Here is a 16,429-nt window from a genome sequence, read left to right on the forward strand (position 1 = left end):
CTTGCAAGTAATTTAAACATCTCTGGTCTATTTTTAGGTGAATTTACCAGTTGAGAAAGTGCGACATGTGAGTGGGCTTGGCAAACCAGGTAATATGTGGTATTGAGGGTATGATGACTCAAAATAAAAATGTGCTTGTTAGCTGTAGCACAGAAGTGGGTTCATGAGGAACTGCTTATGACATGATTGCTGGTGATTGTTTTGCAGAGGAGGTTTTGCAGGCGGTATCTGCAGGGATTGATTTGTTCGACAGTGTGTATCCTTATATAACTAAGCATTCCAAACTTTTCCTTAGATGTGATAATCTTGCCTCTAGATCAATAGAATTGTTGTGTAAAGGTTTACTTTTGTACATACATAAGGTCACTATTCAGAGCCCCTTTACTGTACACAAGGTATCCACATCTTCTTACTGTGGAAGGTCTTGCAATGGTATTTCCCATCAGCATGGAGGACAGTATAAACAGTAAAGAAATGAGAATTGGGGACACTGATCTTGGTTCAGATTTTACCAAAATCAATTTGCGATCAGTGGCTTACAGGTATAGTATTGAAAAGTCATAAACATTGCTGCTTGGTTGTTGCATATGTCTTTTGAGAGCTACATGTAAATGGAACACTCTCTAACCAATTTTAGAAATATAGCATCTTCACAATTTCGGATTAGATTGTCCTCCCTTTTGCATGAAGCTTATAAGATGGATCACAATATTAGATTATGATAGATCACTGCCTTTTGTTCTGCACAACGTTTTCAAAGGTTTATTGAATTGATCAACTCAGAAATTACATTCTACACTAGCGTTAAGATAAAAGTTATTATTTTTGGTGGGTGGGTTGTGAAGTGTTCATGTATGGCTTAACACCAGTCTATGAATGGCAGGAAGCCTGCAATGATCATTTAATTAACAATCACTGGTGTATTTCTCATGTAGAGACAGTGGAAACTCAAAAGTACTATGCTGAGTAGGAGAGAACTATCATCATACTATCTACTGTTCAAACTAGGTTGCTCTTTAAGCCTTTGCGCTCGTGTTGGATGCCACCTCTGCTGGCATAGCTTGGATTAACACCAGGCTATGAATGGCAGGAAGTGCAGTAATTGTTTATTTGACAATCACTGGTGTAGTTCTGATGTAGAGACAGTGGAAGCTCAAACCACTGCTCAAACTAGGTTGCTCTTCAACCCTTCAAGTTCCCTTCCTTGGATGCACCTCTACTGCCTGTGTGTCATGTTGCTCCACCTCCCTCTCCTGTCAATTCACACCCTCACTTCCCCTCCCCTTCCCTCACAGTTGCCTTTCGCAGCTCTTGCATCTGCCATGATGCCCCCCTCCTTACACACCTCCCTCAGATGCCAGCACTGCTGCCACTTGCTGGCCTTTTCTTCCTTGTCATTTTGTCTTGCTGCTGCACCTTTTTTGCTGGCTGAGATCAGCCACTTTACTGCTGATTTCCCTTGTGTCTCTGCCCTTCTGGCAGTCCATTACCTGTCTCACCCTCCTTGCCAGCAGATAGTTGCTGCCTGTATACCTTACAAGCCCTCCATGCAGCATAACAGCCACATACATCTGTTGCCTATTCCACTTCTTTCTTGGGCTAATTTTCCCTACCAGAGGACTTCAGGCACCTCTTTACTACCAGGCTCATTGCTTGTTTACATATGACAGTGATGAACCCTCATTGGAGCTCCTCTCTCATTGAGATAATAGTAGGAGACTCCGTTACTCAATAACAAGTTATCATCATATTGGGGAGCCAAACAGACACCTCAAGTTCCTTGTCATCATGTACTAGTTGTTTTGTTGCACTTTTGGTAGGATGCCACTTGGCAAGAGACCCCAAATAGAGTCTACATCCATGCATATACTGAAGTTTCGCCATAGATAGAAGGGAGCCTTGCCAAGAGACACGAGCCAACCAGCAGAGCCTACACCCACCATAGATGTCAAGGATTCATCGTACTCCAAAGCTGCTAGAACAAAAGTGACCTTTGTTGCAGCTTCTCTTCTAATGTTTCCAACATAATGGCTTGACCATGGCAGGTTGAGCTTATGGTCTTGATTGGACACACTTGGGTCATCCAAAAGGATCCTCAATATCTATGCATCCATAGAGGTTTTAGCAAGAGTAGTTTTGTGGTCAAGACAAGCCTTCTAATACTAGGCTCTTGAATGCTTGGAGAGGCATCGACAGTCTAGGGACTTTGGAGTAGGAATGTGAGGGAGAGAAAAGGTTGAGGAGGAACCTTGTTTCTTGAAGGAGTGTGGTGCAAGGGTTCCACTTGAATTGGACTGGACGATACAGTAAATGGGACTAGTCTAGAGAAGGATGGTGTAAGAGCTATTGCTCTAGGGTTGCACATGGGCAGTTTAGCAGCCAAGCAAGGTTTTAGGGACCCAACGCTGCGTGATGCATGGATTGTAGAGTGGTCAATGGCGTCGGCGCGATTTCCTTCTCTTGGGTCTTCGGGGGATACAAAGAACAAAGTTTCATGGGCATTGAGTAATCATTGCGACAGGAGTAGGTGTTGCTATTTAGATGGATTTATACAATGCTTGGAGAGGCCCAAACTTCCGGAGGGAGGATTCCTTAGAGTATGGGTAGATATTTCTAGGAGTATGTAGATCGGGTGTTGAGATTCCGTATTGATTAGCTCTTACAACAGCCCCAAATCATGTAAATTACCAAAAGTTTCAATCAACAGGGAGTGGTTTTAGAGAGTTTCGGTGTCCTACATGCAAATCCCTAATTTGGGAGGATCCTCCTGCATCTATGAATAGATAGGCTGCCCACCATTCAGCCCTATCCTTGTCCTGTAGGTTTTAGCCATCAGCCCTCTTCCACTAGCTGTCCAGCCCCCAAACAATTGCTACTACGCGGTCTACAATTGTTGCCTAGCTTTCCACTGCTACCAGTGATCAGCTGCCATCATCTTCAAGTAGTTACATTGTTGCGTTTACTGGTTCCAGCCCCAAAGTCTACTGCATTGTGGTTTCTAGCCTACTGCCCTTCCATTTCTAGCATCGGCCTGATTTGCATTTGCATCTACAGCAAGTCATTTTTGTGTTTTTAGCACTTTTCTTCATCAAATTTTACTTTGATCGGTGGTTAGTACACTCACGGTCCATCTCCAGTGGACAACGCACATCAACACCTCCCTGAATCCACTCCCATGAAAGCCACCGGTTTGTGTTGGACAGCTCTACCATTGAGCATCTTGTACATTCTTTCCTTCATTTACAGCATTCATTTATTCACTTTAGAGTTCTCTCTCTTCTCTGTTTATGTGTGTTTTTTGCATTTTGCATTTTGCATTTGTGTTTATTGCGAGTTATTGCATTTGAGTCGTGTTCGCTCATTATGTGTTTTCTCTCTGTAAACCGTAGCATATCTTCACATGGTATAAGAGTTTGTGCTCTTTTAAAGAGTATCCTATGATATTGTGGAGGCTTGGTTTTGTGCAAGATACATGGACGACACGTAACCATTTCACAATGTCTCAAACTCCTTGGGATCTTACTATGCTTCAAGATTCGATCAATCCTTTGGTGCCAAGCCCTAGGAGATTGCTTTAGGTCATAGAGAGCCTTCCACAATTTATAGACATGATTCTCCTTCCCCTGCGCAAGAAAACCAAGAGGCTCTAAAACATAAATCTCCTCCTTGAGTATGCCATTCAAGAATGCAAGCTTCATATCTATCCGAAAGATAAACCAATTGTAATGGGTTATGAGAGGCAAAATAGTCTGAATAGTAGACATTTGGATTGAGGTGCAAAAGTTTGGAAATAGTCCAAACCCACCCTAAGAGCAAAATGCTTGGCAACAAGCCTAGCTTTGTGCTTATCCAAGGAGCCATCAGCTATGTATTTTGTCTTAGAGACCCACTTTATACCAGTCACCTCCTGCTCCCTTGGATGAGAACCAACTCCCAAGTTTGGTGATACTCAATTGCATCAAGCTTCTCCTGCATTGCATGGTGCCATACATCGTGTGTACAAGAGCTTCATGAATTGTAGTAGGCTTATGATCTTGAAGAATTTGTGACATAAGAGCATAGTTCACGCAAAGTGAACTATCTCGTTGGGCTTATATGTTAGTTGATCTATTTGGGCTGGAAGGGGTCACAAGAAAGTGAGTCACTCTTGTATCCTTTGTGAACCACTGATACCATTGAGGAATGGTGATCGACTTATCTTGCTGTGAAGGGAGACCTTGAGGTCTTTGGTACCTATGGTACACCTCTTTTGGATAGGAACTCCCACTCATTGGGTAAAGCTATATCTTTGTTAGAAAAAGGGGCGGCGTGCTCAAATGGTTTAAGACTCGTAGAAGACACCTAAGTGGATGAGGAGGGACTAGTAATACTCGATGAAGAAGGAATAGAAAACCTATCAAGGGGGGAAAACGAGCTCAAGGGGGAGGAGGAGGGGATGGAGGGGGAGGAGTCGAAAACAAAGGAAGGGTTTTAATAGGTAACCTATAAGGAAGGGGAGGGGCTGATGGTGGGGAGGGGAGGGGTTCAATTGATAATGAAGAACACCTTGCACAAGAAGCATCATCTATCGGATCATTAGAGGCCACGGCCTCATTGAAGATTATATCCGTGCTCACATCAATCTTTCATGTCTTCGGGTCATGGAGCCTATAGCTCTTTGTGGTTGTGATGTAGCCCACAAAGGTAAGAGTCTTTGACTTTAAGTTGAGTTTGCTACCTCATTCCTCCTTGTCCACATGGACATAAGCATTGCATCCAAACATGCGAAAATGGGACACATAAGGCTTCTTCCCAAAGAGAGCCTCATAAGGAGTCGTGTTCTGCAATACTGAAGTTGGAGACTTGTCGTGGATATATATTATTGTAGCAACCATCTCACCCTAAGGAGAGTGAGGGCCTGCTTCAACATCGATCGGGCCATCTCAAGCATAGTCCAATTGGCACGCTCCACCACACCATTCTTAAATGGTGTGTTTAAATGGAATTATTCCATCTCAATGCCATGATCCCTATAAAACTTGGGAAAAACATTAGCCCAAAACTTGCTGGCGAGGTCAACTTGAATACCTCGAACCTTGAAAGTGGTCTGTATTTTGGCAAACACCTTTCACTTGTAGAAGTTGGGAATATATCTCACTCTTGTATTCCCAAGTGTTGAGAAACCAAGCCATTCAGTATTTTCCTACTTCATTCCTATTTTGGTTTCCTTTTGCAATCCCAAAAAGACTTTATTTGGATCATTATTTAGTGTTTGAGCACCACTCGAGAGAGCTAGGGCACCACCCGAGAGACTTCACAGGGTGACACTCTAGCTAGCCTATGCCTATACATATGGCACTAACTCCACCCAGTCATTCATCGCATATTTGTTCCTTTCGACGTTCTATCACACTGTTCCTCTCCATTGTTACTCCCCCCTCCTCCCCTAAAGGATATTGTAGTTCGTGGTCTACATCTCTCCTCGCATCAAGCACACTATCTTCCAGACCTTCAAGGCTATGTTTGGGCTACAGAATCTCTTTCTCCACCTAGTGACCATTTGCATTATCTGGCGTCAAATTGTATGTGTGTTTTTGGTTGCAAATTCTCTTCCGCCACATGGCAACCATCATCTCCATTTGGCATAGCAGATACCCTTGTTTTTGGTGCCATATCACCTCTGTCTAGTGCTCTCCACTTGGCCTCAGTCTCTTAGGCTGTGTTTCATAGTCTGACACCTCCCTAGCATCGGTGATGGGTTCAGCAAGCCCCTACTATCTTAAAACACTTGTGTTTTTGTAATTCTTGCTCCATCAAGGGTTGGATTTCCTCATGTGGTAAGCCGTCCTGTTGATCTTCATCTTTTGGAGCACATGTTGGTAGTTAGTAATCTTTTTCTTTGATTTGATGCATTGGAGGCTTGTATTCCGCTTTCTCGACAGTTGTCCTTTACCTTCAACATACATCTTTGACATCCTATTATTGGAGAATTATGTTTCACTTTCTTCACAGTGCAGATTTCCTACAGGTGTTGCCGTCTGATTCAGGTAAGATAGTGCACGTATCCTCAAAGTTTCAACTCCGTTGTATCAACTTGATTCACTTAACATGATTCAGTGATCTATCATTCATCTTCTTCTTCGTTTGTGTATTTTAAGTTTCCCTTCTCTCTTAGTGTTTGCCATATACTCTGTGTTTCTCCTAATAAATTCTATTCTCTTTGGTTTGCTTTCACAACACTCATATTTTGATATGATATGGGAGCCATAAGTATTCAGAGAGCCAAGAAGATCCTCTACATTGGGGAGGGTAAAGACAGGTGTCATGGGGACATGTATTTTTGAAACCTCACTTAACATGTGGATTAATTTTTAATCACATGATTAAGTAAATGTTGCACATGTGAGGTGCAACCGGGGTTAAAGTAAATTTACGAGCGTGGGACACGAAGAAATCACGGGGTAACAAAGGCAAAAGTTGCTATAAGTTATGCCACACAGGTACTTGGTGGTATCTAGTGCCAGTTGTTGGCCTAGGTTATCCATTTGGCCATAAGTGTAAGTTGGTGATACTAAAGAAGTGGCATTTAATGGTACTTAATTCCAAACTGATGGTCAAAGATGGTGCAGAGACACTCGAAAATGGAAGTTGCCTAGCCAATTTAATTACTGGCCAGTCAAATTATTTTCAAGGCATCGAAATAATTATTAGATTAATTTTAAGTATTCAGACCATGGACAACAAGCTGGAAATGTTGTTGGGCAAGATGCACGGCCTTCAGGGCATAAGGAGGTTGATGACCAGCAAAGTGAAGAGGAATTTGATGACCAATTCAAGAATCGGATGAGGATAACAACAAATCTCTTTGTGGAATCGGCAAAGGATTCTCAATTTACCTGATTTTTGAATGCTCCAAAGAAGGACAGCAAAGGCAAGAAGAACGAAGATAATGTCAAACCCTTCATTTGAAGCTTCCAAAGATGCTAATGAAATAAAACAGTTGGTACCTACGGGGTAAGAAATGCAAATGCAAGGCCATCACGGAAGTGCCAAACCAATGGATTTTGGACAGCCTGGCGTGCAGGGGCAGCCATGATATTTTGGTGGAAGCATGATTTTTCATGGTATGATTGGACAAGGACCGCATAAGGAAATGTATGGTGCAAATCCTTATGGTATGCAGCAACCAATGCATGGTGTGTAAGTCCCAATGTATTCGCGTATGACTGGAAATATGCAAAACCCTATGTATGGCAGCATTGGCTTGATGCTTGGGGCACAAAGTAGCATGTTTGGTACTGCATCTGCACCTCCGAATGCTTATGGAGCTCAAGGAATGAATGTTGGTCATGCAAATGCTCCGTTTGGTGTTGGTTTTGATGTAAATTCAGCAAATGCACCCTTTTTGCAGCTGCCAGCGTATGACAACTTGACACCCAAAGGGGCATCAAAAGACTATGATGAGGGTGGAAAAGGAGTAAAGTTTGAGTTCTTCAGCGGTGTACAAGATAGGCTGAAAGCTTTGATTTTCATTCAACAGTTTGATGCAGCCTATTTAGGGGGGAACTTCACGAAGTCCTCAAAGATTCAAAAGGCAGTCACTTTCTTGAAAGGGAATGCATTATAGTGGTGGTCCACTCTTTTGATGCAAGGTAGAGCACTATCAACGTGGGTACAACTCAAGCAAATGTTTGCATCGAATTGGTTGACAAGTACCTTTGAGGTGGATATCATGACAGCTTGGAATAAGCTGGATGCTAAGGAATGTAAGAATTTGGAGCAATATAATAAGAAGCTTTGGGATGCATTGCTGCCTATTACTTCTTATCGCCCCGTATCCCTTCATGAGCAAGTGGAAAAATATATTTGTGGGCTGCCCAAAGAAATCAAGGATTTTTGCATTAAATCCATCGTGCCTAGCATGTCTCAGCTTATAGAGATTGCTGCTACAGCCGATGCTTTGCTGCGTGGGAAGGATTCAGGCTTCTTAGAGAGTGGGGAGAAGCCGAATAAAAAGTTGTTTAAGCCTAAGAAAAGGGGTAGATCTGAATATTAGTCTGAAGAGAGGCCAATATAATAAAGAAAGGGCTTGAAAACATTGGCGCAACGTAGGGAATTGATGGCTGCAAATAAATGTTTTATTTGTGAATAGGAGGGTCACATTGCAAGGGATTGTCCTATTAGGCAACAAGTTGGAAAATCAAAAAATTAGGGAGATTCTAAAGGAAAGAAGCCTAAAACATCAGTGGGATTGGTGCCCGATGTTGTTAGTGATCAGCCCAACGATGATGCTACTGAGTTGTGTAGAGTATGGGGCAAAATTAGGGATCAACATGCATTGATTTTCTTTGATAATGGTACATGAGCCAACTTCATCTCTGTTGACATGACCGTCCGTCTAGGCATCAGAGAGGATGAGATGGGATCCATGGGGGAAGTTGGAATGGCATGTCAAGGCCATGTAGAGCCTGTCACACTACTCATTGGAAAGCTTCGGTTGCACATACAAGGATATGTGGACAGCAAAGAGTTCTTCATTGCTCCATTTGAGGGTTGTGATGTATTGCTTGGTATGCCATGGTCTCACTGTATGCATGTAGTGATTCATTCTTGTGCAAAAAAGATCACTATTCAGCATAAGGGAAAGGTACTCACACTTGATGTAAAGTTGAAAGGTGAATTTGTCCCTGTTGTATTTGCAGCTGCCATTTCTAAAGTAATGAAAAATCATCTTTCAGCGTACTTGGTTTTAACTAAGGATAAAGATGATAGTGAGAATGTTGGGAACATGTCTAAGTTAGAGAAGGATAGCATGTCATTTTCTCTTGAGCAAAATGTCAAGCTAGACATGAGCATTGGAGCTGAAATTGAGGATGTGACTATATATAAGTAGATGGTCAGAAGTGTGATCTACTTGACCACATCACTAGGCCTGACTTGAGCTATGCTGTAGGGCTCATAAGCCAGTTCATGCAGAAGCCCAGAAAGTCTCATTTGGATGTTGTTAGGCGTATTATGAGATATGTTAAGTCCACTGTAGATTATGGGTTATTCTATGTGAGAGATAAGCATTTGAAACTGGTTGGATACACGGATGCAGATTGGGAAGGATGCTCATATGACCGTAGATCTACAAGTGGCTATGCTTTTGGCTTGGGAAGCGGAATGATCAGCTGGAGCAGCAAGAAGCAACCTATAGTTGCTTTGTCGAGTACTGAGGCTGAGTATAGGGGTGTTGCATTGGCAGCATGTGAGATTGCATGACTGCTCAAGCTTATGGTTGATTTGGGGCTGTTGAGACAAGGCAGTAGCAGTAAATGATTGATTTTCTTTAGTTCTTTGCATCTACATGCTGTAGTGGCAGGGGAATAGCTACATTTGACTGATTTTCAGTCATTCTTTGCAATAAAACTCTGAATTTTCTCTCTCTACAGCTTTCCCTCTCATCTCCCAGCCATTTCATAGGTTGATCTGAAGATCTCAGCATTTGGACCCTTGGAGGCTGAGAAATTTCAGATCTCTCTTCTGTAAAGCCTAATCTGCAACAGAAATTAGGGTTTAGCAGCAGCATCGGGAAGCGTGCGAGAAATTTGAAGCTCCAAGACTTGGATTCAATAGGGCCAAAGCTGTTTTTAGCCTATTCAAGTGGAGGGACCAGCAAATAATTGAATTTGGGGCATTTTCCATCTCCATCAAAGCGGGTGAAGGCCAATTGATTGCCCAAATCAAGGGGCAAATTAGATTAAAGACTTGCTAGTGATTTTGAGGAGCAAGGGGAGTTGGAATAACGGAAGAGATTGAGAAAATCCCATTGTAAATCGACCTCTTCTTTAATAAAGCTAAAGAAATACCAAAGGGGCGCCAAATTTGGGGCCAATTGGGTGTGCATTGTCCAAGATTAGTAGGTAAATTTGTATTTTAAGATTTGCATTAATTGTTTTCTACTGTAATTAAGTTGTAATCAGGGATTTACCACCCATCCACGGAAGGAAGGTTGGTTTCAACAGGTTGTAGGTTCCGTATAATTTTTTGATTTCCCTCCCTTATTTCCGTTGCATCATCAGGAGATATTCTGTTCCTCTCCTTCCCTCCCTCCCTTCATGGATTAACAATCTAGTACTATGGCTTCTCCCGTGACAAATGGAAAGTGCACTAGGTGCTCCTACTGCAGCACGAATGGCCATACACTTAAGATTGTCAATTTCAACCTTTGCTCCCCACACCATTAGAGTATGTGTCTACCACCAGGCACTCTTTGTGCCACATCTCCCTTTTGGGCCATAGAGATTGTTCTGGATCGGCTATCAGAGTATTATGCTCAAGGCAATATGACACATCCAATGCACAATTAGTCCTTTTGAGCAAAAGGAGGATCATCAAGCGTCGTAACCTCCTAGAGATTGCGCCAATGTGCTACTATGGAGGTTTTCCCAATCCATTTTCGGGTGCAGTGGCTTTCCCATCCACCGGCTCTATAGTTTGCATTACTAAGAGAGTGATTGTTGGATATTGTCATCTTGTTTGTCCGCTCCTTTGAGAGATAGAGGTTATCTTGTGAGAGTGCACAACAGAAAGAGGAAAGTGAATAGAGAGAGGAGACAAAGAGAGAATGCAAGAGAGAAGAAACAATGTGATTGCAATGGCTAAAGGTACGAGGATCAGCCCTAACACACAGCTCTATGCGTTTGTGTGGGTGCCAAATGGTAGCAGGGGGATGAGAGAATGAAGAGGGTTGGTCGATCATGAAGGATCAATGGATAATGAAAGTGGAAGGGCAAGTCGGCTATATATAGGTGAAAAAGAAGCAAAACCCTGAATGTGGCTAAACTACTAAAAATGGCCAAAATTGCCCAAAAACAAATGCACCCATGTGCCCTCTATCTAAAGTGTCTAAAACACATAAAATGATAGAAGAATACAATATTAGAGCTCCTAATGTCCTCGTCTAACTCAAACTAAGGCTCACAAGTAGGGGATAATGACACGACATATACGTGAGTGCTAACATGTTCGACTCCTTCCTCTTCTTCAGCTCTGTAGTCCATTGTATCGAGAGACGGCGATTGTTGTTCACCCCTAGTTCCACAAGAGCTATCTATTACCTCCCCTCTCTTGGATTGCTCCATGAACGACTTTGATGCGGGCATCGAGGAGATTCGAGGTGATACCCCTTCTTACACTCCCTCCCCTACTCTAGTTCAAGAGGCCATCTTTGGGAGCTATCTAGCCTCTGTTTCGTTGGAGCCCAAAATACCTTCTTTGGTAGTGTGGGCAGTGTTTCATTTGTCTTTTGATGTTTTGAAGGCTGTGATCCATGAGCTTCTTGATTCTCTCTCTCTTAGGTGGATTCAACAGGGGATTTCAAAGGGACTTATCTTTCTCCTTCCAAGGGGAATGTCATTCCTTTAGCTTCAAAGAGGGTCCCTACTCATCCTACGATTCTTCCTACACCTTGTCGACAACCCTTTACATTATTGGGGTGGTTGACATCTCCATGCCATTTCACCCGTTGATTCCCCTTCCCCTTACTTTCCATGACACCTAGGATCTACAGGTTCTTTCTAGTTTGCAGCTTTGGATGTTTCAGCTATGGCTTGTTGGCTAGGCCTTCATAGACCTTCCAACATTGAGTAATGGAGCTTGTGGCTTCTCTCCCAAGGTTAAGTTTCGGGTCCTATTAGCTTATCATGTCTACTTTTCTTCACTACATGTTACCTTACACGTGGAATACTAGAATTTCCGGATTGATCTTCTTCTTCTCTCACTCCTCTTTTGTGCTCCTTTTTGGGCGTGAGAGGGGTTGTTGAGAAAACCAAGTCATTCAGTACATTTCGCCTACTTCCTTCCTATTTCTGTTTTCATTTACAATCCTAAAAAGGCTTTATTTGGATCATTATTTAGTGTCGGGGTGCCACTCAAGAAAGCTGGCGTGCCACTTGAGAGACTTCAATAGATGACACTCTAGACAGTCTATGCCTATATTTATGGCACTGACTCCACTCATTCGTTCATTCCATCTTCATTCCTTTTGACGTTTTGTGGCTCTCTTTCTCTCCACTTTTGCTCACAACTCACTCGAAGAATATTGCAATTCATGGTCTACATCTCTCCCTACATCACATACCCTATCTTCCACATCTTCCAAGGTGGGTTTTGGGCTGCAGATTCTCTCTCTTCACCTAGCAACCATCTCCACCATTTGGCATCAGACTGTAGCCACGTTTTTGGTTGCACATTCTCCATCTCCCTTCAGCGATCATCATCTCCATTTGGTGTCATAGGCACCTACGTTTTCTCTATTAAATTGGACACAAAGTGTGAACACAAGGAATCTAGTAGTCCCTCCACTAATCACTTCCATGAAGCATATCGAATGTAGCTGAAATTTAGATGCCCATAATGGACATGCCAAAGTAGCCCAAGCTCATGGGAAGTCCATGTAGCAGGGATAGTGAGCTTATAGAGCCCACCCTCCTATGCACATTTCCAGCAAATGGAACATGTAGAAGCATCCTCAAATGGTCATAGTATTTTGAGCAAAGACCACCGCGTATGTAGTTGTGTCAAACCATGGACAGAAAGAAGGTTAAAGCCCAAATCCAATATAGAAAGGACTTTGGTTATTAAATTTTATCGATCCAGCAAAAGGAGGATAGTCCCCACTCCACAAATTGTAAGAAATGGGGTACTTATAAAAGCCCAAAGATCAAATGTGTCTAGAATCCACTCCACTTTGCAAGACCAAAGGAAGTAATTAGATCCATCCAACCGATCTTCTTCAGGCAAAGAAGGGAGAATGGGCACTTGTACTGAAGGTGCCATCGTAGGCATCCTAGGGCCAGAACGACAAGTGTTTAGCTAAAATTGCATTAGCTTTACTTAAACGGTCCCAAAATAATAAAACAACTCACGCCCGTCACATCGCAAGCTGCCCCCCCGGTCATGTCTGTTCACGCCTGCACAAATCCGTCACACCATCCCCAGTGCTCGTTATGAAACCCCCCCCCCCCCCCCCCCCCCCCCCCCGACAGTTCGCCCCCATTGGCTCGCGATAGCTTGCCCCGACAGCTCGCGACAGCCCGCCCTACCTATCCGTCCTTCCCCCCGCCCCCAATGGACTCGGCCGCCTAGTCTTCGCCTGCGACCCGCCATTCCACCACTCTAACGGACTTGGCCACCTAGTCTTCATCTGCGACCCGCTGTTCCACAAAACATTTCCCCCCCCCCCCCAGTCAAACATCTTGGGTATCGTCCTCTTTGAGGAGCAGCTCTTAGCCGTCTGAGCTAAGGAGTTGGAGCTGAAGGAAACATCGATTTATGGTTAGGTAGTAGGACATTCCCCAGCCAGGGCCCAGCTTCGGGACTGGCTTTACTCCACGCTGCGCTTTGGCATAGCGCAGATCATGGAGGCGGTCCTAATGGGCCAAGGGATTCTCATGGTCAGGCTTAGTTCGGCAAATGTAGCTTGCGAGTTGCTTGCCAGTTTACCATATGCGTCCACCAAGGGGGTCATATACATGGTCCACTGGTATAGTGGCTTTACTGTGAAGGCATTTGTACTCCACAATAGGTTTCTTCGGCACTCGGTCATCATTCTTTTCCCCAGCCTGGCGATAGAGTATCACCAATTGGTGGAAGACTTTGGACGGCTCTTCGGCACTATCCTTCCCGTGTCCTTCGCGGATGTAGTGACAGCTCTGCAGGAGTCTCAAAGGTATGGGTGGCAGTGAAAGAGGTCAAGAATATTCCACAGTTCCTAGAGATTGAGGCTGGCGGGCAGTTCTTTAGGCAGCAGGTCATTGTGACGGGGCAGCCAGGGTAGTGCCTGCGCTGCCACGACTTTGGGCTTCAGGCAGCAGTTTGCACATGTTTCGGAGCCAAGGTGGCTTCGCCGACAGGTCCGCAGGTGGACACTGACGGCTTCACACGGGTCTAGAGATGACAGAGAGGGAGACGGTAGGGGGGGCGCAGACAACGTCTCAGACCCAGCCTTGGTAGCAGGGAGCAGGTGGGCGAGTGACACCCCCTCGATAGAGCACTCCAGAGGCCCCCCTGGCCCGCCCCACCTGACAAGACCGCAGCCCTCCACATCCACCACCGGCGCCACAGACTACTTCTCCTAAGTTCCCATAGCCCCCCCCCCCCTAGACCCTGGCCCACAGTTCTCCATTTCCAGGGCCACCAGTCCCCCCCACACACCCACTATGTACCTCCGTCCATCCCACCATCCCACAATCATCCTCCCTCCCACCACCCCCCTTACTAAGCACCCCTCTTGATCCTCACCTGGTTCAGGTGATCCCCCCCAGACCCACCCCCTCTCCTCCCACAGGAGATGATGAGCCACACACGGCTACATTCTCCTTGCACTAGTAGTCTTTCCCCTCCCATACAGCCACTAGCTTATCCACCCCTGCCGCCCGTCACACTTTCCCGAGACAAGCACACCTGTTGCCACAGGAGTTCTTCCGCAGTGGCCCATGGTCCTACTTGAGAGTTGCGGATGGTTCTACTTGAGAGTTGCGGAGTGCAGAGAGTTCCCACTACCTCTAGAGGTGGGGATGTTCGTGGTTCGTAAGTCAAGGAGGGGCAAGGTCCATCTACTAGTACCACTGGATGGACCAAACTACGCGTTTTTTCTTTAGTTCTCTCACTCAGGGGAGTGGACGATGACATAGATAGAGGAAGAGTTAAAGAGTCAGGTGGCGGACCACACCTCCCAGTGGATGGGAGAAGAAGGACTAGCATTGTTTGCACAGCAGTGGCTTGGTTTCATGATGGATATTAACTGGTGGGCTGGTGTCGAGGTCCCTCACTTGAGCATTATCTTTCGAGCCCCTCCACAGTGGAGAGCTTTGAGGGATTTTAACAAGTGGCCCCTAGCATAAGCGGCTCGTTTCTACCAGTGCACATTGTCTCGACTGTCAGCATGGCTGATAGATGCATTGATAGTACCACTTGGAACATCTATCACCCCTATGGTCTAGCTGAGGGCCACCATGGGGGATTGGAGTTCGTCGGCCAGACCGGCGGCAAAGCGTACTTGCATGTCTCATAGCTTCTCATCTTCATCAGCAGCCTTCATGCCTGAACAGATGTTTGTTCGGTCAGTCACATGTTTCCCCATGAGCTTACACCTTGCATCTTGGAATGTGAATAGCCTCCACTATAGTGGGGCACGTGGTTCCAAGAAGTTGATTGTTTGGCAGGAGTTGCAGCCTGTCCTTGCCGGACGGATCGACATCTTACTTCTCCAGGAGCACAAGCTCATCCCCACCCGGGCCCAGCGGGTAGGGAAGGTACTCCCAGGCAGCTCGCACACTTATTGGGAGCACGCCATAGATGCCCACGGCAGGAGTGGAGGCGTATGCACCTCTATTGGTCCGAGTCTTACCGCTTGTGTACGAGACCACGAGATGATAGTGGCAGGGAGGGTTCTATGGATCAGATTGGATATTGGGGAATCGTGGCTTGGAGTCCTTAATGTCTATGCCCCTACGAAGTTTAGGGCACGCAACAGGTTCTGGGTGGAGATCGCGTGTGGACTCCCAGAGGTGGACTCTTGGATTGTTGGAGGAGACTTCAACAACCTGAAGGCTTTGGAGGACTAGTAGGGCAGAGGGAGAAACTACCAGGGCATGGGCGTCGACGAGCAGGAGGCATGGGAGGTCTTTCTACTGGCAGTAGGAGCACAGGATGCCTGGAGAGACCTTGTCTTCCACAGGAGGGAGAGGTCGCTGGACTTCTCTTGGGGATACAGGCGGCTAGGTAGAGTCCTGTTGGAGCGGTTGGAGATGTTTTATGTGGGAGAGTGGGGAGGCTCTCGGGGAGGCCAGATTGGGCAGTTGGCGGGCATCACGTTGTCCGATCATTGCCCGGTTCTCCTGGCACTAGATCCCCGAGCATCTGCCCTAGATACACGATCTTGTCGGATCGCTGACTCGATCTATAGGAGGGAGGATGTGACGAGACAGATAGAGCAGATTTGGACCAGAGAGTGGGGTAGGAGGGACTAGATCGTAGAGGAGGTTGCAGAGGTCCTAGCTGAGTCGAGCAGAATCTGCCAAGAGGCAGCGATACAGGTGAGGCAACAGAGGTGGGAGGAGGATCGAGCACTCTGGTGGGACCTTGCAGCCATGGAGAGATTATTACAGGTTGCACCAGGGGATCCCACTCTCTACGCACAAGAGATGCGCGTGCGAGCAACCATTGCTGGCCTAGAGGACAGGCGCTCAGAGTTCTCTTTCTGCACCTTAGCAGCTTTCTAGGTGTGGAAGGGGGACACGATGTGCAGGGAGTTTTTCTAGGTGCACCAGCCTTGCACCTCAGGAGAGTTGATATGCAGCCTTCGAGATCAGTACGGAAGGACCCGTTCTAACCCAGACAAGGTGATGGAGATTGCCACCGACTACTACAAACGCCTCTTCTAGTAGGAGACAACCTCAGCTAG

General features: G+C 45.5%; 1 protein-coding gene across 5 annotated transcripts in view; it reads left to right on the forward strand.

Annotated features, from left to right (window-relative positions):
* The window catches only part of LOC148010385 (uncharacterized), a 164,056-nt gene that overhangs the window by 124,839 nt on the left and 22,788 nt on the right, over positions 1-16,429 (forward strand). For all 5 annotated transcript variants that reach the window (XR_015689600.1, XM_087672208.1, XM_087672209.1 and 2 more), the window contains 3 exons: positions 38-89; positions 208-256; positions 396-542. Coding sequence is in view for 4 of the 5 variants with exons in the window: in XM_087672208.1 (XP_087528334.1) it covers positions 38-89; positions 208-256; positions 396-542 (248 nt within the window). In the remaining variant the exon portion in view is untranslated. The remainder of the gene's footprint in view (positions 1-37; positions 90-207; positions 257-395; positions 543-16,429) is intronic.

This window comes from Lygodium microphyllum, chromosome 29, assembly GCF_053477565.2.
Source record: "Lygodium microphyllum isolate KBCC chromosome 29, Lygodium_microphyllum_v1.1.10, whole genome shotgun sequence".
In the NCBI taxonomy this organism is placed as follows: domain Eukaryota; kingdom Viridiplantae; phylum Streptophyta; class Polypodiopsida; order Schizaeales; family Lygodiaceae; genus Lygodium; species Lygodium microphyllum.